Source organism: Patagioenas fasciata, chromosome 21 (assembly GCF_037038585.1).
Source record: "Patagioenas fasciata isolate bPatFas1 chromosome 21, bPatFas1.hap1, whole genome shotgun sequence".
Lineage (NCBI taxonomy): Eukaryota > Metazoa > Chordata > Aves > Columbiformes > Columbidae > Patagioenas > Patagioenas fasciata.
In genome coordinates this window covers 4,210,082-4,232,548 of record NC_092540.1, presented here as the reverse complement: position 1 = coordinate 4,232,548, position 22,467 = coordinate 4,210,082, and the positions used below count along the sequence as shown (strand labels likewise).

At 47.0% G+C, this 22,467-nt stretch overlaps 1 protein-coding gene across 5 annotated transcripts in view; it reads left to right on the top strand.

Annotated features, from left to right (window-relative positions):
- SRGAP2 (SLIT-ROBO Rho GTPase activating protein 2) overlaps positions 1 to 22,467 on the top strand; it is a 93,666-nt gene that overhangs the window by 23,211 nt on the left and 47,988 nt on the right. For all 5 annotated transcript variants that reach the window (XR_011742136.1, XM_071817866.1, XM_065854254.2 and 2 more), the window contains exons 3-4: positions 8,317 to 8,509; positions 15,163 to 15,325. Coding sequence is in view for 4 of the 5 variants with exons in the window: in XM_071817866.1 (XP_071673967.1) it covers positions 8,317 to 8,509; positions 15,163 to 15,325 (356 nt within the window). In the remaining variant the exon portion in view is untranslated. The remainder of the gene's footprint in view (positions 1 to 8,316; positions 8,510 to 15,162; positions 15,326 to 22,467) is intronic.

The window sequence follows — 22,467 nt, the reverse complement described above, 5'->3', positions numbered from 1 at the left end:
GACGGATTTCCATCCTAGAATAAATAGGTGTTCAGTCGAAAGCCAGCGCGAACCCCTCCCTTGACGGAGGAATTTGGGCTCCTTTGTGGAACCGCATTCTTCATTCAAATCTCCTCCTGTTTCGGTACCCGGTTCCCTCCCTCTCCCCACGCCCAGGCGGCTCATGGTTTGCAAATGAATTAAACGTGTTTTCCGAAGGGTGTCTCTGGGCATTTCCCACACTTTTGGGTCAGCCTGATGCTCGTGCTGATGCTCCCGAGGTGATCGCTGCTCTGAGCCCTCCTTGGGCGAAATATTTCGCTCTTTCCTACTTTCTCATAGTGTTTAAAATGTTCCGTGGTGGTGGACGGCTCAGCCGGCCTTTGGGCAGCACTTAAACTGCCCTTCTGGGACCATGACCGCCTGTGCAGCACCCCCTGGAAATCCCTAAAAAGCATCCAGGGACTTCAATTGGAGTGCTGGCCTCAGTTTCCTGAGGAATCGGGAGTAACTGGATTGAAAATGTGTCTGGCGTGTGCTTAGATTATTCCTTATTGCGTTTATTCCCTTTTGTTGACTTCTTATATTTGGGAACATACAACCTTGCACTGCTTTTGCTTCCTTTCCCTCCCTTTTTCCTTTCCCTCCCTTTTTCCTTTCCCTCCCTTTTTCCTTTCCCTCCCTTTTTCCTTTCCCTCCCTTTTTCCTTTCCCTCCCTTTTTCCTTTCCCTCCCTTTTTCCTTTCCCTCCCTTTTTCCTTTCCCTCCCTTTTTCCTTTCCCTCCCTTTTTCCTTTCCCTCCCTTTTTCCTTTCCCTCCCTTTTTCCTTTCCCTCCCTTTTTCCTTTCCCTCCCTTTTTCCTTTCCCTCCCTTTTTCCTTTCCCTCCCTTTTTCCTTTCCCTCCCTTTTTCCTTTCCCTCCCTTTTTCCTTTCCCTCCCTTTTTCCTTTCCCTCCCTTTTTCCTTTCCCTCCCTTTTTCCTTTCCCTCCCTTTTTCCTTTCCCTCCCTTTTTCCTTTCCCTCCCTTTTTCCTTTCCCTCCCTTTTTCCTTTCCCTCCCTTTTTCCCCTTCTTTCTGTAATTAACACATGGCTTTTTGAGGGAAGAATCTCAAAAGCTTCAAGTGGTCAGTATTGGAATGTGATTAAAAATACCCCAGAACTTCAGAGCAACTTGCTTTTTGCCCTGGGCCGGAATGAGAAAAGCATTTAAAGCAGGAAAAAAAGAAACTAAGCAAACCTCTTGCATTTAAAAACATTCACCAAATTTCTGGCCGTCCAAATGCCTGTTCAAAAGTTGTTTGGAGAACGTGTTATTTCAGGTTAAGGGCTCGGGATGCTCACCGTGCGGAGTTGGTCAGCAGGAGCTGTTTGCTGAGAGTATGAACTGGGTGGTGTGTGTGTTGCTTTCCGTTAATAGTCCCTGTGTCAAAATGACTCTTAAATTATTCGTTCTATAAATCCGTCCTGCAAACCTGTGATTAAATGTGCTTTTACTCCCCTCTGCAGTATTTTATCCAGTCTTCAGAAAGTCAGAAAGAACAAGCAAAGATTTGTCTGAATTGATTTTATTTATATTTTTGGTCATCTCTGGGAAACCTTTAACTGAGCACAGACAATCCTAAAATAGCCGCGAAACTTCCTGCAGGCAGAAATAGTTGTTGTTGCATGTAGCTTTTGGGTTTGTACATGTTTGAAATGTATTTATAAACTTTTAATCGTTTGGAATAAACAGCTGAAGAACCTAAAATCTAACGTTGCCCAAATGACTTGGGCGTATTACGTTTATCGGGGGTTTTGTGCCCGCTGTGGATTAGGTGCCGAATGAGGATTTTGGTGCTGGGATTAGGGCACAGGGTCATTTCATCTGGATTCTGCTTTTAAATATCCCCCCTGGAAAAGTCAACAGCGTGGACTTGGGTTTTGATAGCGGCGAAGGAAACTTCCATGGCAATTTCATTAGACACACATAAAAAAAAATGAAAAATCTAAATATTTAATTTGAATTCTACGTGGATTAAATGCCTTGGCAACTTTGTCAGTGTGTTTAATTGCCTCGTTTCGAGGATTTGCTCGTAACTGAAGCTTGAAGTCTGAACTGCAGATGAGTGTTGTTCCTGTGGAAAACCAATGGAGTCACTGCACTGAATGGGATTCCAGCCCAAGGATGCTTAGAAATAGAAGATGTTCATGGTACCGCTTGCCATGGTTAATACAGCTGCGATAAGGGCAAAAAACATCGACTGCCCTGCTGCTTCAAGTGACACTTTTGTTGTCGCCAGAAAAGCTGCTGGACCCGAGTAATTAGTGATGCAAATATATGGTGATTTAGGTATGAAAATAAGAGTGTCCTTGGTGCTTCACTGAGACTCACCCCGGTTTGTGCTTTCAAGTGTGTCTTGCATCCTCTTCTTTCATTTCAGTGATGCAAAACTCCACTCATCTCACACCTCAAAATGATTTTATCAGACATTGTTAGAAAGAATTTCAGCGACTAACTCCCACAACTCTGTATGTTTAAAACTGTAAAGGGATTCTTGTAAATGCGTATTACCCAGTGCTAATATTTCTCCAATGGGTAAGGATTCTAATGAAAAATTTACCTTTTCCATGGTTTGCAGTTTCTGTCAGGATTCTGAACCTGAATCTCCATCCTGGCTCCGGTGTTAAACAAAAGACTTTATTTCCTGCTCTTCCATCATTTTCACTTCAAAGCCTTGTTTTCAGATCACCAGGGAGATTTTAGGGCTGTGATGATCAACAGCTTTTGACCAACAACACAGGTTGTTCTATGAGTTCTGTTACTGTATAAAGACTTTTCTGAGTCATTAACCACAGTCAGGGTTGTTGGGCTGTTGTCTGTCACTTGTCACAGCCCTATTTGCAATATATATTAAAAAAAATACATATAGAGAGACCATTTTCACAAAACCATGACATTTTCTCTTTTGGAGTGTGGCCTCTCTTATATATGTTGGTAGGGGAAATGTGAACAATTCTTAGTGATGTGCTGGGAATGTGTCAAAATATGTAAGCCGAAGCATTTTCTTAAATTTATTTATATATTTAAACTTTTACTCGAGGCTGTAGTGTTGGTTGCTTTTAATTGTTCTTTTGAAACTGAGTGGAGTTCTAACTTTAAGCTGTAATCTCTGCCTAAGCTCCGAGGTTGGCACAGGGAGACAGGTGGTGCTGGGGCTGTTCAGCTTTTGGGAGACAAGGATTTGAGAAACTATTCACGGACGAGGCACCAGATCTAAAACGACTGCTCCAGCCTGCTGTGCGAAGTGGAGATTTTGGTAATTTTGGCCTGCTTTGGCTTTCAACCACTGCCAAGTAGCCCGAGAGATAATCAGAGAACCACAGAACCCTAGAATGTCAGGGGTTGAAGGGCCCTGGAAAGCTCATCCAGTGCTCCCCATGGAGCAGGAACACCCAGGTGAGGTTCCACAGGAAGGTGTCCAGGCGGGTTTGAATGTCTGCAGAGAAGGAGACTCCACAACCTCCCTGGGCAGCCTGGGCCAGGCTCTGACACCCTCACCAGGAAGAAGTTTCTTCTCATATTTAAGTGGAACCTCCTGTGTTCCAGTTTGCACCCATTGCCCCTTGTCCTATCACTGGTTGTCACCGAGAAGAGCCTGGCTCCATCCTCCTGACACTCCCCCTTTCCATATTGATCCCCAGGAATGAGTCCCCCCTCAGTCTCCTCTTCTCCAGCTCCAGAGCCCCAGCTCCCTCAGCCTTTCCTCACACGGGAGATGCTCCACTCCCTTCAGCATTTTGGTGGCTGCGCTGGACTCTCTGCAGCAGTTCCCTGTCCTTCTGGAACTGAGGGGCCACAACTGGACACAATATTCCAGGTGTGGTCTCCCCAGGGCAGAGCAGAGGGGCAGGAGAACCTCTCTGACCTACTGAGTGTGTTCACGGGAGGGTCTGAATTTGGCTCTGTGTGGGTGAGTGGATCGCGGTTCATTCTGGGCGGGAGCCGCGGGTTGGTGGTTCTGGTTTTATCATCCCACTCCTTTCCCAAGCCTGTCATCTCTTTGTACAGCGTGGCATTTAGGACGGGGTGGGAACGTCTTGAGAAAACCACGGTGCAGATCCACGGAGACGCAAACAGATATTGAAAAGCAGCTTGTGTCGGCTCCTGGTGCTTTGTGCTCTTGCAGGCTTGGGGTTCACTGTGTTCCAGTTAAAATAGTTAAAGCTCATCGGTAGGAAGAGTTAAACCCCGGCCTGGGGAGATGCCCAGGGATGAGGGATAACGGGGCAAGGAGGTGGCTTGGGCTGAGTGCATCCTGGTGCGTGACCACCAAAGAATGCACAAATCGGTACAGAAAACTCTTTGTTTTGTAATTCCGCATTCATTTTAGAGGATGCTTAAACCTAAACCCATCATTTTGCTAAGTTCCTTTTCAGAAGCCGAACGCTGCGAGGTGCAGCTCCGGTCAGACGTGTGTGTGCCCACGTGGGTGATGGTTTTAGGATAGCGCGGATTCTTTCCAGGAGCTTTGTAGAAAACGTTTGCTGTTTGGTGTAGTTTGAGAGCTCAGGAGAGCTCCAAAATTGCACCACAGGTCCTATAATCTGCTCCAAAGAAGAGAAAAAATCAGTCCTTAAGAATAACCTCCTAATTTCATTCGCTGCATCCTCCCCAAGATTGTAGAGTAGGAGCGTTTTGGGACCATGGGATTCTCATGTAAACAGCCACTCATGTAATTTAAACTAACAGACTTTTACAAGAAGAACAATCAATTCATGAAGATCATCCCAATATAACCAGGTATGGGGGTAGTTTATAATATAGCGTGTTAATATATAGCGTATCTCTTAGCTTGCCTGTGATGTAAACTACTGGCGATCACCTTTCTCTGGAAGTATTAGAGGAATCATCGCTTAAATACCGGAAGTTTATTCGAGGACAATTACCTTTATGATAATGCGTTATCATTTGTGCTGATCCATACTTTATGTGCTTCAACATTTGAAAAGGAAAAAAGACAAATAGATTGTAAAGGTTGAGAATGATAAATGTGACTAAAATACAGAAGGTAGAAGATCCTTCGTTACCCTTAGAAGTCATTAAAACCCAGACGTGCCCGCTGGGCGCTACAGGGAATGTTGGAAAGGTGGTTGCAAAACGGATAGAAGTAAAATTGTGCAACTGTCTGGCGTTATACAATTCTCTGTCCCTCTGTGACCCGGGTGACTTGATGCTCTGGTGATGGAAGTGAGTAAATGCTTTGTTTTAAATGGACGGAAAGCTTTTCTATTGCTACTAGGGATGTTTTAATGATGTAGTTTTTCAGCCGCGTGAGCTTGCAATACAATAGATTCTTTTTTGGTGTTTACAGCGGCTGTTAACCTAATAACCCGTGCAAATTAACAGATGTGAAGGCAGTGGATTCAAAATTAAAGTGGGTGTTGTGAGCGCAACCATTAAAAGGTCCCGTGTAACGGGGTGACCTGTGGCTATAGCACATGCAACCTCAGACTCTGCTCTTGGAGGAAGTCGGGAAAATAAAATACCTTTAGCGTGTGTAAGCAATGGGAAAACAAGCAGACACTTCATACTCTAGAAAGCCCGGTAAGCCTCAGGAAATTCCTGCATTCTTGATTCTTGTGCCGCGGCGGAGCCCCGTGCGGTGCGTTTGATGAGCAGGGTCGCCCCTGTTCAGCCCAGCGCCCGGAGCTGAATCGCGGATTGTTACCCGTCAGCTGTCGCCGCTCCCCACGAACACACTGGGGTTATTTATAAAGAAAAAGCGCTGATATCATGTTTCTCGCTAAAGGAAAACGCTCCTGGTTCTTGCTCTTGGACGGGAGAGCTGCGCGTGAAGGATCCACCTTGAGAACCAAGAGGTGGTTGTAATTTTAATATGAAAATCCACATGTTCTGCTGATCTTGTAGTCTTCGAGAACTGCTTTTTTTTTTTGGTCTGGTCTCCTGGGTCTCTGTGTTTTCTGGTTTCTCGGTTGAGAATGTGACTGATGGAGAAATTCAGAGTTTACCAGGCTGTGAAAGACCCATTGGTCGTAGCACACGGAAGGAGGAAACATTGAATGCGGGGTGGGCAGCCACACCACGACCTGTCCGAGCTGCGTCTATTTCCTATTCCTATTCCAATCTTCTTTTTAAACTTGGTGCCTACTGTTCATCCATCCTAATAGCACAACCCACTTTTCCTGAAACATAACACCGTGCAGATGAGCAACCCATAAACGCACATACGCATCCTCTTCGAGGAAGATATTTGCTGCGTTTGAACTCTGTGCCCCATTCTTTATCTGCTTAGCAGAGAATGCCAGGCTGGTTTGGGTATTTTCTTCGTGTGGCGCCTTTTTCCTGGGTGCAGACACCAAACCACGGTTTATTACAATTAACCTGTTCACCCAATGACTTCTGGAAAGGCCGTAGAGGTGTTTGGGAGCATCTGTGTTGTAGGAGAAGATGCAAAGGGAGGAAGAGCTTTTGCCTCGAAGGATGTTCCTCCTTGAATGTCAGACCATTGGGTTAAAAACAGAGTCATTGCAGCGAGGAAACCCCACGTTAATGTGCTTTCCGGTGCGATTAGCAGCTATCTGTTCATTATAGGAATGGTAACGACAAAGGCGGAGTGGGGCTGTCGGGTTTGCATCGCACGGGCCTAAACCCGCCACAAACTTTGTGAATCCATTGGTAGTTTTGTAACTGGGGACTGAGCCGAATGGGGGAGATGCGGATCGCATATGGTGAGCGTCGAGCAGCAAATTCGAAATAAATGCCAGCAGATCTGATGTATCTGAGTGCTTGTTTGTTCCCCGTGCCCCTGCTAATCCTGAAATAATGTTGCTGGCTGGAACCGAGCAACAACAAACACACACCTGCCAGGAACGCAATGCTCAGGTTTTACCTGGTGCTGCTTGCGCCTCCCTGTGCTGATCAAGCTCATCTTCAAGCTTGAAACTCCCACATTTTTGCAAAATGTTATTATTTTGGGGGAGGTAAACCTAACTAGGAGCTGTCTTTGTATACACGTGGTTTGGGTTTCCCTAAAATAAAGATAGGTGTGAATCCTGGAGCCCTGAAACTGTTTGTTCTCACGGATGTGAACACAATGCGAAGTGCGGCAAGAGTGAAGCGCTCGCAGCTGCAGGTGGTCCTGAGGAGGCTGAATTATAATCCCCGGAATTATCAGCGGTGTGGTTGATTAAAAACAAATTGCATTTGGAAAATGATCTTTTCACCCATCTTCTGTCGCGGTGACGGAGTCGCGGGTGCAGTGCATAGATATGAACAAGCTGGAGACCTGAATGTTCATTGTTTTATTACTCCTTGTGAATTTATCTCGGAAAACCTGTGGGAAGAGCAGCAAAACCAGCCAAGCAATAGTAGGCACCTCTAGAGTTCGAGTGCTCAAAGATCCTTAGATGAAAGCGCCTATTTTATTGTTTCCATGTGGAGTTTATTGCCTGTGTAAAAGCCAAATAACCTTTACTTGCTGCATCGCTGAATATTTCTGCGTTTTTAGACGGATTGATTAATTTCTGCTGTATTTTCCTGCCCTGTTTGACATTTCACTGCTCTCTCCCTCCAATTCAGAACCAGTAAGATAAGGTGAACACCACTCTGGCTTAAAGGGCTAATGTGAGAAGATTTCATATTTATAAAATGCTTGAAAAATAGATATCTTCAGTCACCGTTATGCATAATAATAACACCTATATCTGTCTGCTTTATGGCTCCTTTTGGCATAGATATGTTACTTGCAGATGTTTTAAAAGGCACAGCAGCCTTTCTGGGGATCATTCCCTGATGGGAGGCGCTGTCCTGTTGCCTCTCATTATCTGTTTTGATGGCTTGGTTTATAACAAGAGCTGCACAGCCGGGGAATCGCTGACTAACTGAATAATCCCAATTTGGTGCCTTTGGGGGGTGCCCCAGTGTGTACAATATCTTGTTTCTGCATCAGACGGAGCCTGCGAAGGAATTTGATAGAAATGCCCCCAAGTGATTTCCTGAGCTGCCGGGGGTATTGCAGCATTCGGTCCTTTTTCCAGATGGAGATTCAGTACGTTTTTAGGCAGTGACCGCTTCTTTTTGACACCCAAAATGCGGTTGACGCCCGTAGCGGACGCGCTGTTCAGTGGTAAAGCTTCGCTTGGAAATCTCAGCGCTGGATTGCGGCTCCTCGGGTGGTTTATCCTGCACAATCGCCATCGTTTTCTCCCCGTAGCTACAGTTAATCGTAACGAAGCTTTGCTGCTGTATTATAAATGAGGGACCGTATTTCAAGCTGTATTTCACTGTAGAATTTTGATGGGGATTTTGTTTGACCTGCGGTGCTTTTCTTTGTTGCAGAGATCCGTGCGCAGTTGGTAGAGCAGCTGAAATGCCTTGACCAGCAGTGCGAGCTCCGCGTCCAGTTGCTGCAGGACCTGCAGGATTTCTTCCGCAAGAAGGCAGAGATTGAGATGGATTACTCGAGGAATTTGGAGAAGTTGGCTGAGAGATTCCTGGCTAAAACTAGGAGCACCAAAGACCAGCAATTCAAGTAAAGTATTGACCTTTTTGGTTTTTGCCCTTTATTTTTTTGTTTTTCCTGCAGTTGCAAGGTTAGGAACGCGCGAAGAGCTGATGTAGTGAATGTAGGTGTTGTTATTTTGTACTTGAGGCTTTATAAAGTTGCACGTGGACAAAACTGACACGCCAGAAGGCTGTGCTGCCATCCAGAGACCTGGACAGGATGGAGAGCTGGGCAGGGAAAAATTTAATGAAATATAACAAGGGCAAGTGTAGAGTCTTGAATCTGGGCAGGAACAACCCCAGGTTCCAGTATAAGTTGGGGAATGAGCTATTAGAGAGCAGTGTAGGGGAAAGGGACCTGGGGGTCCTGGGGACAGCAGGGTGACCATGAGCCAGCACTGGGCCCTTGTGGCCAGGAAGGCCAATGGTACCTGGGGTGGGTTAGAAGGGGGTGGTCAGTAGGTCAGAGAGGTTCTCCTGCCCCTCTGCTCTGCCCTGGGGAGACCACACCTGGAATATTGTGTCCAGTTGTGGCCCCTCAGCTCCAGAAGGACAGGGAACTGCTGGAGAGTCCAGCGCAGCCACCAAGATGCTGAAGGGAGTGGAGCATCTCCCGTGTGAGGAAAGGCTGAGGGAGCTGGGGCTCTGGAGCTGGAGGAGACTGAGGGGTGACCTTATTAATGTTTACAGATATCTAAAGGGTGTCAGGAGGATGGAGCCAGGCTCTTCTGGGGGACAACCAGTGACAGGACAAGGGGCAATGGGTGCAAACTGGAACACAGGAGGTTCCACTTAAATTTGAGAAGCAACTTGTTCCTGGTGAGGGTGGCAGAGCCTGGCCCAGGCTGCCCAGGGAGGTTGTGGAGTCTCCTTCTCTGCAGACATTCAAACCCGCCTGGACACCTTCCTGTGGAACCTCAGCTGGGTGTTCCTGCTCCATGGGGGGATTGCACTGGATGAGCTTTCCAGGTCCCTTCAACCCCTGATACTGTGTGTGTGAAATATCGTAGCTATTGAGCAGTGCCTCAATGGCACAGGTGATTTTTATCAGCGCATAAAGTTTTCACTTGACTATCTGAATTAAATGGCCATGCTTTTCTGGCCAAGCCCCGGGGCATTGCCTGAAATACCCTGAAACCTGGTGCTGAGCATCCGCTTCACTTCGCTTTGCAGAGAAGGGTTGATGCTGCTCATTGAGGAAGTGATTCCGATTATAGTTACCTCTCCCCAACCTTGCTCTGTCTGAACGCTGTAACTTGGCTGGTGTCTTTTCTGGAGCCACCAAAGCTGTAATGTCATTTGGAAATCCCCAAAAGATGATTTGATCAAAGCCAGCCCTCAGTTCCCTCCTCTGAAGGCGCCGGGATTACACGACTTGGAGACGAGCGCAGCCGGGTGGCTGCTCTGTAATTGCCCGACTCTGACCCTATAAATACACAGTAATAACATATTCTTCTGATAACATGATAATTATGTCGGAAGGCACCGTATCATTCAGTGGCTGCTTCCCATGTCACTTGCTGCTTTTAGATCTTATAACACGTTGTCAAGGAGGAAATCTGTCAGGCAGCAACCCTGTAATTTACATGTGCTTTCATACTCAATAGCCATCGTGTAATTGCCCGCCTGCTCCCAATGTGTTCATTTAGGGGAATGTTGTCAAGGGCAGGAGGCTTCGCTCTGACCCTTGAAATTGGATTGTGTGGCTTCCTCCGCCGTCCATCTCCAAGCTGGTAAAAGGAAAGAGCGACACGCCGGGTTGTGTTTCTAACAAAGGTGGTTGAATTTTTGAGCTGTGGCGGCGTTTGAGCTGCTCAGACGGCTCCGTTTGCCATAGGGGTTTGGAAACGTAGGCGGTTGGGTCTTGCCAGCAAAGTGTGTGTAGCTGGGGATGGACCACAAGGTGCTCGCGCATCGCTGGTTTGAAACCAGCGTCACCGGAGCATCTTCAAACGATCCACAGAGGTAGGTGTGTGTTATTCTCGTCTTGCATCTCTGAAGAAGGGGAACAGATTGGTTTAGCCAAGGTGACATACGAGTCGGTGACAGTTGGATGTATCCCAAGGTTTACTTGCTGTTAACTGCTCTGCCGTGACTGTTAGACCTCGCTTTGCCTCTTCTCTTTGAAAAGGTGGTTTTTTCAATTAGGACAGGCTATTGAAGAGAACAGTATCGAATGTATATCTTCGGTAAGGCTTCTTCAGTACGCTTGCACATGATGTGAGGACTGGAGGGAAAAGAATGCATTATTTCACAGCCCAAGTCTTATAATTCCTGTGTTTAGAAGAACTTGTTGGTCACAAGTGTGGTAAAATCACCTTCCATCCTCATCCTTGGAGGAAGGCTCTGTCCTGTACACTTGAAACCCAGGGACTGTCAACTCCGATTCTCTTACTGCATGTGAGTTTTGTCCTGAAGGCGTTTGCCTATTCAAATAATCGCTTAGAACAGAAAAACTTGGAGTGATTCCTTTCACAGGAGAAATTGGAAAGGAAAAAAAAAAAAAAGAAGAAGAAAAAGAATGAAAAGCCAGCGCTATTTTAAGGCCGTGTTTGAAATCAGAATCATCTTTGGAAGCAGGACGCCGAGTAGCGATTGTCAGCTGGAGAGCTGGATGTGCAGGGGATCCCAGCGTGAGGCTCAGACGCTCCCTGGCAGCCTTCGCCGCGCAGGACAAGCTGCACAATCATTCTGGCAACCTCCAGGCTGAGCCCTTGTAAACACCAGCTGTTCATAGCTGGGAGCTCTGGGAAGCGAAGGGCAGCGTGTTGTCCGTGCTTGTAATTCTCCGGATTGACGCCGAACGCCGAGCAGCGTCAGGAAGGCTTGAAGGGGAAATCGAACGCTTACGGGAATGAGCAGCTTGCAGGGAAATTCAGCTTTTGTTTTCTAAACAGCGCAATGGTTTCTTTGAAGGTGAGGTGGTCCAGGCTGTGAGAGACGTGTCGACAAAAGCACTTGGGTCGGTTGCATTACTCTTGTTGTTTTAATTGATAAATATTATCATAGGGTATTTTGGCCTGTGGTTCTCTTTGATGGAGCAGAGTCCTGAACATTATTTTCTCTTTCAAATAGCAACATTTGGAAGGTTTCTTTTTTCCTTCGTTTATTCAGTGGCCTCACTGAAGCCAGAGCTGAGGATCCATCACCAGCAAAAATGGGTGTAAAACCGTCGGCCGGCTCTTTGTTTCGGTTTGGATGGTATCAGCAACACAAACACCACACTGCACGGGCTGGGGTGACCGTGGCTGCTCTTACAGGTCACAAAATTCAAACAGGTTTGAAAAATTTGACGCAGAAAGGATTCTCCACGTGCTCCAGCCCTTGGTCGAGCGCTGATGGTTCGCAGGGCGGACCTGACGATCGCCCATGTCTGAAAATACGGGATCTCGAGCACTATTTTGGGATGTACCAGGTGTGGAAATGGCTGTTGCAAACCTCTAGGAAACATCCCGAATATTTGCGGAGGAACAGGAAACTTCAGTTTTGCATTTACCACCAGGACAGTTGCTTTAAAAGCCACAGTTTGCAGCAAGGATGGTCGGAGAAGTTTTCTGTTCACGCAAATGATGGGATGTGTTAATTTAAACGTTTCTCTCTTTCTAGCTAAGTCATATTTTCATCCTCATCTGACTCATTCCTTCATCTCGTGTCCCATATGGAAACCAAATATTCCTATTTCTGGTTTGTGGGTGTGGTTTATTTTATTTTCATTCTGATGTGGGGGGAGGAGGTTGTTATTTAAGCCACTTTTTTGCCTCGCTCCGGATGGGGTTCCCCTCAGTGCCCACCCGAGTGTCCCCAGCCTTTGTCGCTCTCTCCCGCTTGACTTAAAGCAGATAAATCTTGGATTGTGGGCGAGTTCCTTGTATGAATGAGTAATTTAATTAAGAAGGACTCAATCTTCCCTTCTGATCTTTTGAGACTGACTGAAAGCTTTGAAGTGGAAGTTGCGCAGGACCCGATCAAGATAACACCCAAGAAACCGCAGAGCTTCATACTTTGTGGTTCCTAAAAAATCTGTGCACAACTTCCCCTTCCTGCTCCCGAGCAGCCCGGTTGCTGTGATCTGCTGTAATTTAGGCTTAACCTAAATAAACTCTCCAGGTTCGTTATCATCACACGATCTTTAAACGAGTATAAATAGCGCTTGAAATAAACCTGGATCTTGGCATCTTCTTCCTCTTCTCCTTGCGGGAGGAGTTTGAGTTAAACAGTTGTTGGGAATGTGAAATCACCGGCACTTTGGGGAAGTTCATATCCAGATCCAGACGTTTTTGGGGTTGATCTCATCAGTTTGACTTCTTAAGTGTGAATAGTGAGTCCACTCGTTCTGCAGAATCTGTGGAAATGCAGCTCACTCTTGTTATACCCACTGGTCCTTATTACGTGTTTTAATTCCCTTTTCCACCCCTCCTCACATGGTGACAGGAAACCGGAGCGGGATGTATTCAGCAGCCCCTTGGAGAGCAGAAATGGTTAATGAAAATCGCAATTTGCTTCCCTGCCATCTGCTTGTGGTTACGATGGAAAAGGGCCTGTTGTAAACAGTTGTACAACTTCTGCTCCGTGTTGGGAAAACTGTGGCCGTGTTCCACCCCAGAAAACGCTGCCTTTGTAGAAGCGCTTGAACAGTTAAATGTGTGTAGTTCTAAAGGCGACTTGGAAGGCTGGAAGCAAGTAGTGCCCTCTTTTCTCTTTCATTTCTGTCTTAAGGCTTGCTTTTATCTCTCTTTTTGCCAGCGCTAGGAGAATTGTCGCTAGCAAATAATGGAGAGCTTTTTGTCTCGCTTCCTCTCACAACCTTGCCGTGAAAACATTGAACCTGTACAGAAGCGAGACCGTTTGCACAAGGTACCGAGGGGGTTAGCGAAGCCAGCGGATGCCAAGAAATTAAAGGAATTTAAATGCAAAAACCCCGTGGTCGGGCGCAGGGTGACGGTCCCGCTGGTGGGTTTGGAAGCGCGTGGGGTTGTGATGGTTTTTTCTTCCCCCCCCTTTCATGTCTAACCACACGGAGCGTGTCAACAACCCATCTGGCGCCATTAGACACCAGCGGCTTCGCTCGCCGAGGCTGCTCACGGGTTGGTGGTATTTGTGCTATGCGGCGCCTCCGAATAGCTCGGGGGGTTGTGGTGGGGCAGCCGGGACAGCTGGGATTGTCCACTGAACTGTTGCATCTCTCCTGGTTCCCGTTTCATTTAATTTTCTTTGGAAAGCGAGGCCCTCGTGCTGCTTCCCAGTGTCTTGGCCGTAGTTGTGACCCCTGGTCCATGTCACTTGCGACTCTTCCAAACCGCCCCAGGTGATGTTGGGCTGAGTGGGGACATCGATGGCCAGCTACCCAGTTCCCCCGAAAATAAGACAGGGTCTTATATTAATTTTCCTCCAAAAGATGCATGAGGGCTTTTTTCCTGGGGATGTCTTATTTTTCCATGAACAACAATCTACATTTATTCTTGAACAAAAAGAAACCCAGCACTTATTCAAATATAGTCACGGCAATACATACTGGAACATCATAATAACTCTCCAAACCCTGAATTCCATCGGGAATTTCTTGTGACTCTATTGCCTTTAGAACCATTGACCCCAGTTTCTCCTGTCCGGCAATGGTGAAATGGGAAAGGGACCTGGGGGTCCTGGGGACAGCAGGGTGAGCATGAGCCAGCACTGGGCCCTTGTGGCCAGGAAGGCCAATGGTACCTGGGGTGGGTTAGAAGGGGGTGGTCAGTAGGTCAGAGAGGTTCTCCTGCCCCTCTGCTCTGCCCTGGGGAGACCACACCTGGAATATTGTGTCCAGTTGTGGCCCCTCAGTTCCAGAAGGACAGGGAACTGCTGCAGAGAGTCCAGCGCAGCCACCAAGATGCTGAAGGGAGTGGAGCATCTCCCGTGTGAGGAAAGGCTGAGGGAGCTGGGGCTCTGGAGCTGGAGAAGAGGAGACTGAGGGGGGACTCATTCATGGGGATCAATGTGGAAAGGGGCAGTGTCAGGAGGATGCAGCCAGGCTCTTCTGGGTGACAACCAGTGACAGGACAAGGGGCAATGGGTGCAAACTGGAACACAAGAGGATCCACTTAAATGTGAGAAGAAACTTGTTCCTGGTGAGGGTGGCAGAGCCTGGCCCAGGCTGCCCAGGGAGGTTGTGGAGTCTCCTTCTCTGCAGACATTCAAACCCGCCTGGACACCTTCCTGTGGAACCTCAGCTGGGTGTTCCTGCTCACACAATATTCCAGGTTGCTTTCTCTTTTGCTTAGGACAGGTAGAGGTGCTTGCACATAATTCGTTTTGTGCATGAAACATTTTGTTTTCTTTGCAGATGCTACTTAGCGAACTGGATGCTTGGAATCTTTTCCTTGTGGCCAAGTCACAAATGCTGGGGAAACCTATTGTGAGACGCCGGAGCCATCGCGCTCCCTCGGGTGCTGTGATTTATGCACAAAATGTTGGATTTGAAAGAACATAATCAGGGCGTTTTGCATACTGTAGCTTGCATTTGTAATCGTGTAATTGAGGGTTTATTTTCTGTATATCCAACAGCCATTTTCGAGCCTTCCTCTGCCCTCCTCTCCCTCAGCAAATGCACACGCCCCGCAGTTTCGAGCATTTGTATAGATCTTCACAAACAGAATCATTTTGTCAAGCCCCGTCCAATTCTCGTCTCTATTTTGTCTTTCACAGGAAGGACCAGAACGTGCTCTCGCCCGTCAACTGCTGGAACCTCCTGCTCAACCAGGTGAAGCGGGAGAGCAGGGACCACACCACCCTGAGCGACATCTATCTCAACAACATCATCCCGCGCTTCGTCCAGGTCAGCGAGGACTCAGGCCGCCTGTTCAAGAAGGTAATTGAGTGCTGCAACACGCCGATTTTTGTCCGTCCTTTCACAAGTATCAAACTTTTCACTGTTATTTGCCCAGGTGGCCAAGAAGGCCAATGGTGTCCTGTCCTGTATCTAAAATAGCATGGTCAGCAGGCCAAGGGCAGTGATCCTTCCCCTCTACCCTGCATTGCGGAGGCCCCACCTGGAGTATTGTGTTCAGTTCTGGGCCCCTCAGCTCAGGAAAGAGATTGAAGTGCTGGAGCGGGTCCAGAGAAGAGCAACAAGACTGGGGAAGGGACTTGAACACAAGCCCTATGGGGAGAGGCTGTGGGAGCTGGGCTTGTTCAGTCTGGAGCAGAGGAGGCTTAGAGGTGAGCTCAGCACTCTCTAGAACGACCTGAAGGGCAGTTCTAGCCAGGGGGGATTGGGCTCTTCTCCCAGGCACTCAGCAATAGGACAAGGGGGCATGGGCTTCAACTCTGCCAGGGGAAATTGAGGCTGGAGATGAGAAAGCAATTCTGTGCAGAGAGAGTGGTCAGCATTGGAATGGCTGCCCAGGGAGGTGCTGGACTCACCGGCCCTGGAGGTTTTGAAACTGAGATTGGCCATGGCACTCAGTGCCATGATCTGGTGAACGGACTGGAGTTGGACCAAGGGTTGGACTGGATGATCTCTGAGGGCTTTTCCAACCCAGTCCATTCTGTGATTCTGTGATTTCTGGGGCATCACTTTTCTGTTGACCGTGCCAACACATGGGGCTTTTATTTCTTGTTGTGGATAACTGTGCTTGACTTATCTGTGATTCTGTACCCTTCATTTCTTTAGTAATTTTCTTCTTCTAGTATTTTAAGGTTTTTCCCAAAAGCGGTCAGTTGAGATTCTCTGGTCTTAAATTCAGGCCGTGCTTTTTTCCTCGTAACCTGCTCGTGGTTTCGTAAGTTTTGAAACTTATTAAATAAGGAGAAACCCTCCAGGTTTTCAACTCTGAATATAATCAAAACCGACTCTCTAAAAGCAAGTTAGTAGTTGTTACAGGACAGAAACTACTGTTAAAAGAAGAATTAGGGAGAATTCATACCATGCTAGATAGTAAAAGGATGTAATGTCCTCTGGAAAAAGGAGAAGATGCAGCTGAGGTCTCTTTTGGGAGCCTTGTCCCCTTTCTCTCCCCTTGTTTCCACCTGGGAAAAGAGCTGGGACAGTGTGGGGTGGTCTTTTTCTATTAAGAAGCTGTTCTTCCAGTTGGAGAAACACAATATGGAGGCTTTGAAACTCTTATTAAGTGGTAATGCCACGTCTCTTCAATCGTTGTAACATCTGCTGGTTAACACGTTAAAAACGCCACAGTTGTGACTGGGAGGGCGATTTCTGGTGATCATTGGAGAGTTATTTCTGCTATCGCAAGACCCAGAGAAGGGGATCGCGGAGGGACTCGAGCTTTCTAAAGGATATTTTTGTGGAGACTCATCCTAAATCACATTGAACCCGAGAGAGAAATGGAAGGGGAGCGTTGTTGATAAAAAACCTCGTAATGTACTTTCACATCTCTTTTTGCCCTCGGTGGTTTCAGCTGTTATATTAACAACATTGTTATATTAACAATGATATTGTTATGTTAACAATGATATTGTTATATTAACCCAAACCATTTTGTGATTAAAAAAAGAGTCATGAGTAGAGTGTGACTTACAAATGAAAAGCTCTTTAGGTTCAGTTGGCAGTAACTAGAGGCCTAGTTGGCTTTTCACTCTGGTCTGGACAGTGGTTTGAAATACCTGCAGGAAAGAGCGTTCAGATATTTCTTAGTATCTCTATATGGCTTTAACTAATACAGAGGGTCTATAAACCGTGGTCTGTTGTGTTCCATGCTCACTATTGTGGGTGATATTTCATGTCAAGATGCACTCGAAAGGGCCGCAGCTCATGCGGGACCCACAGAGCAGGTCATGTTTGCTCTTTTCCAGCAGTTATTTGTGTGTCGGCAGCTGATTTTGATGGGAAAATGAAAATAAGTGTGAGTACACCGTTGTGTTCATTGAACTTGGTGTATTTCTGGGGTTTTTAATGGATAGCGATGGAGTATGAAAAGCGTATTACATTCTGTTTCTCTTTGACTTCTGTTTTTGAAGTGTTGCCCAAGCAGAGGAGGAACCTCCTCTTGTTCAAGTAACGTCACACTAAGGCCTTTTTGACCTTTTCAGACTTCCTGGTAATTACATTATGGTTGATTAGATACTTACACGGGATCATTGAATGGCAGTTACTCTTCAATTCCTCTAATCCTTCCAAAGGATAAGTAATCTCCCTACTGCATTTCAACCAGGGCTGTGCTTGAGGAAGGCGGCTGAGAAAACGCCTCGGCAAAGAAGTCCATGGAAATGGATGTTATCCCAGTTTGGCTGGAAACCAGCGTCGTAACTTTCAGCACGGTTTGGCCCTGTTTTGTTTTATTTTGGGCAGCAGAACTCGAATAAAAAACCAACAACTAACCAACACCAAAATTCTTTTAGTTCTCACAGACCGAATGCAAACCCAGTTTGTGCGAACAAAAGGCACTTGTTAGTAAATCCCAACTACTTGTTGTCTGTTTGCCGGGCATACTGAACTGGGTAAAGGCCAAACCAGGTATCGCATCCCTGTTCACAGAATCACAGAATGTCAGGGGTTGGAAGGGACATCGAAAGCTCATTCAGGTGCCGGGCGTGCTCTCCTGCTCACCGCTCCTCATCCCTCCGTCTGTTCTCGCAGAGAACACTGCTCTAATTCCTTACTGCTGCTCCTCCTTCCGCCCAGGCCTTTTAAAAATGTATTTCAATGAATCTATTCAAAATATTCTTCCATTTGATTCCCCTTTTAATTTCCACTTTTCACTCTGCCCACCCCATCACCCTCTCGTGTTAATACAACCCTTGATTTCCCTACATGATCCAAACTTTCTGGTTCTGATACGGGTAGGAACAACCCCAGGTTCCAGTGTAAGTTGGGGAATGAGCTATTAGAGAGCAGTGTAGGGGAAAGGGACCTGGGGGTCCTGGGGACAGCAGGGTGACCATGAGCCAGCACTGGGCCCTTGTGGCCAGGAAGGCCAATGGTACCTGGGGTGGGTTAGAAGGGGGTGGTCAGTAGGTCAGAGAGGTTCTCCTGCCCCTCTGCTCTGCCCTGGGGAGACCACACCTGGAATATTGTGTCCAGTTGTGGCCCCTCAGTTCCAGAAGGACAGGGAACTGCTGGAGAGAGTCCAGCGCAGCCACCAAGATGCTGAAGGGAGTGGAGCATCTCCCGTGTGAGGAAAGGCTGAGGGAGCTGGGGCTCTGGAGCTGGAGAAGAGGAGACTGAGGGGGGACTCATTCATGGGGATCAATATGGAAAGGGGGAGTGTCAGGAGGATGGAGCCAGGCTCTTCTGGGTGACAACCAGTGATAGGACAAGGGGCAATGGGTGCAAACTGGAACACAGGAGGTTCCACTTAAATATGAGAAGCAACTTGTTCCTGGTGAGGGTGGCAGAGCCTGGCCCAGGCTGCCCAGGGAGGTTGTGGAGTCTCCTTCTCTGCAGACATTCAAACCCGCCTGGACACCTTCCTGTGGAACCTCAGCTGGGTGTTCCTGCTCCATGGGGGGATTGCACTGGATGAGCTTTCCAGGTCCCTTCCAGCCCCTGACATTCTGGGATTCTGTGATTCTTGTCTATGCACGTATCTTTTTAGTGGTGTCCCTTGGTATTAAACACACATGTGTAGCCTTTTGAGAAGCAGCCTCTTCAGTTTGATGTCTTTGATCGCTCTGTTGGCTCTTTGAGATTTTCCTAGAAGCAGATCAACAGCTCTTGTTCAAATTGAATAGAAAGAAAGATATTTACTTGTAAAAGAATGGACTGTGGAGGCCTCGGTCACTTTGAGCAACTCCTGAACAGACTGATTTATTTTCAAGCGTTCCTTTACACTATTGTATCAAATTCAGTTATTTATGGGTAGAAAACCCTATTAGGAATGAAGAAAATAAAACAGAGGATTTGAAATTTGCTTCTTTAATACCTTTGATCATAGGAAAAAAAAAAACCAAAAGAGTTTATCTCCTAGTACACTGCACAGTGTTTGATGTGAAATGCAAAATCCACAATGAGTTGGTTAAAAGCCTCGCAGTAATCAAGCAGGAAGAATTATTAATTCTCTGAAGGGGTCGGTGCTGACGGTGACCTACTTTACAGCCGCCGCGCGTCTCGGTGCCGCATTGCAACCGGGATATGGGATATCTTCAGAAAATCGTACGAAACGCGTGGAAAAGCCACACAGGTGAAAGAAAATTGGTAAAAATACTTCTCCGTAACAGTGTGAACATGTAAATATACCAATGCCGAGACCGAAATCGTCAGGAGGTGCAGAGTTGGTGGGTACGTGCTTAATCGCAACCCGGTTTTCCTACCTGCTCGTTTGTAGAATGTGTGGAAAGGGAGAGGGAGTGAAATAATTCCTGTGCCGCTCTTCCTCTGGTTGAACAGCACAGGAATCAGCTGCTGGGGCAGAGATTTGATCCCCCCACCTGTAATTGAAGCAGAGAGTTTCTGTTACGCTGCCGACACTTTGTACCCGCTGGGATATAATGATGCGATCCCAGCCTATTGCCCGGGGTGACGTACCAAAAAGGCTACAGCTGGAGGAATTTTACTACACATTACAGGCTAAAAATGTCACTTCTGCATGTGGACTGGGCAAGGAATACACTGCGTTTGGCCCTTTTAAATGTGGGCAAGTAGCACGTTGTTACTGCGTTTTATTTCTAATGCCCTGTGTGCTTTTGTTGTATTTCCCTACCCCAGGGTGCTCGTCTTTATTTTGCCGCGGTGTGAACTCAGGTCAGGACCGAGGGAACAGAGCTTTACCCTCCAGGTTTCGTCCCACTCTGATCCCTCCGGTCGGCTCTTCCTGGAGATAAACCCTGGTGATTTGGAACGGGGTGTTGGGGGCAGTCAGGACGAAGCTGCCATGCGGAGCGTTAGAACTGAGCGGGATTGTAGGATGCTGCTTCCAATATTTCACAGGGCTTCACCGCTTGCTCGCAGGTCTTGCCGGGTTCTGACACCTGTTCTGCACGCGGCTTGTTCAACGCGGGTGAGCCTAGCCGGGTTCCCAATGGGAACGGGCGTCCTCAGCCAGAAAATTGCTTGGTTTGTCGGGGTTAGGGGCCTGAAGCCCGAGATTCAATGGCATCAGTGTGGGATTCTGAAAGAAAGAAGGGAGGGAGGAAGAATGGAAGGAAGGAGAGGGAAGGAAGGAAGGAGAGGGAAGGAAGGAAGGAAAGGAAGGGAAGGAAGGAAGGGAAGGGAAGAAAGGGAAGGAAAGGAAGGAAGGAAAGGAAGGAAGGAAAGGAAGGAAAGGGAAGGGAAGGAAGGAAAGGGAAGGGAAGGAAGGAAAGGGAAGGGAAGGAAGGAAAGGGAAGGAAGGAAAGGGAAGGAAGGAAGAATAAGAATGGAAGGAAAGGAGGAAGGAAGGAAGGAAAGGAGGAAGGAAGGAAAGGAGGAAGGAAGGAAGGAAAGGAGGAAGGAAGGAAAGGAGGAAGGAAGGAAGGAAAGAGAAGGAAGGCAAGAAGAATGAGAGGAAAGAAAGGAAGGGCTAAGCAGGGGTGGGTGGCGTTTGGCAGCAGCTCTTTCAGGCCCGAGCACGTGTGCTGTGGTTCAGAGCACAGTACTCGGCTGTAATGAGGAAAATTCCTTATTACTGACATAGTGGTGAAACAAATGACTAGTGAAATGGTGGGTAAAACTAGATAATACAACTGTAATTTCAGTCTGACTGGCCAAGGCATAATGGATCATTAAACTGGAAACTGATGATCTATTACCCAAACTATGTGTGTATATTGTATGACGTAGATTTTGGTTTTGTAGCTTGTCTTTAAATTCTGGAGAGTCTGAAGCTTTTGAAGAAGCCTTTGCAGAATTCCTGTGCTGTAGGGCCATGTGATAATAACTTTATCCGTAAAAATTGTGGGAGAAACCTGCATAAAACTTGCACAGGCTTCAGGTAGGTCATGGGCTTCATTGTAAAATAAAGGGTATATTCATAACAAATGCTTTGGATGGTGATGATGGAGTATTTCCACACGGTGAAGCTGATAAGTCCTATTTGCTACTACATCCAAATGCATTAAGGGCAGGCCTGTTAAAAAAGAGGGAAAAGAACATTATTGAGAATCTACCTACAGAGAACTCTAATTAGTAGTTCTATTTAAGTGCTGCATGTATGATCTTGGAAAATTTTACCTGGCAAACCTTCTCTCTAGCAAAATTCCAAAGTAGATGCTAACTAATACACAGTAAATACCCTGTATTGTAACCTTCATTTAGACAGGAATAATAAGAAGCTTTTGCACTTCTGCAAGTTTCCTGCCTGGTCATAGCAAGAACTCAACCCACTGTTGATTCAAAAAAACATTAGAACGTTTATTTGCCTTCCACCTATGTATATTTAATTATTCCTTTGTAAAAGATGGAGAGAAATGGTGGTTTTTGAGAGCGCTTTTCAGAATGTGCAGCTTTGGGTTCCAGTTCCAGCCCTGGCGTCATTTCAAGCAGCGTATTAGATGAAATCTCTTATCTGGGTGTGTTGCGCGTTCACCCAGCGATGGTTTCTGAGTGTATTTTATACCAAAATCACCTCCTGAACTTCACGCTGTGTTTGTTTTGAAGCCGTCCCACCTTCCCATCGGATTTGGAACCACGTTACCGCGGCTCGAGATCCGGGGCATTAAACGTTGACAGCATTCCCTTGCTCTCCTATTTATTATCCCCCCCCACCCCTAAATATTTTGCAGCTGAAGTCGCTAATGGCCGGTGGAATGCGGAACAGCCAAGGGAGCGCTGCTGTCGATCCCGAAAACATCTTGATTAAATTAGCAGGGGGAGGAGGGTGGAACAAAGAGCCCGTTGAGGAGCTGGCACAGCGCGCGGGGAATTGATGTCCCGGCGACCTACAGCTCTGCATTTACACCCGCTTGTAACAAAGGAGCATGTGTGCGTGTGTCTGTACATGGGCCTGCACACGTAGGGCAGCTTCTTTTCGGGTTTATGGGGTGAAGAAAAGGCTGGAGAAAGGCAACTTGCGAGATTTTGTTGCACAAGCCCCTTCCTCAGGCTTTTGACGGGATGGACAGATAGATTCGAGTTGC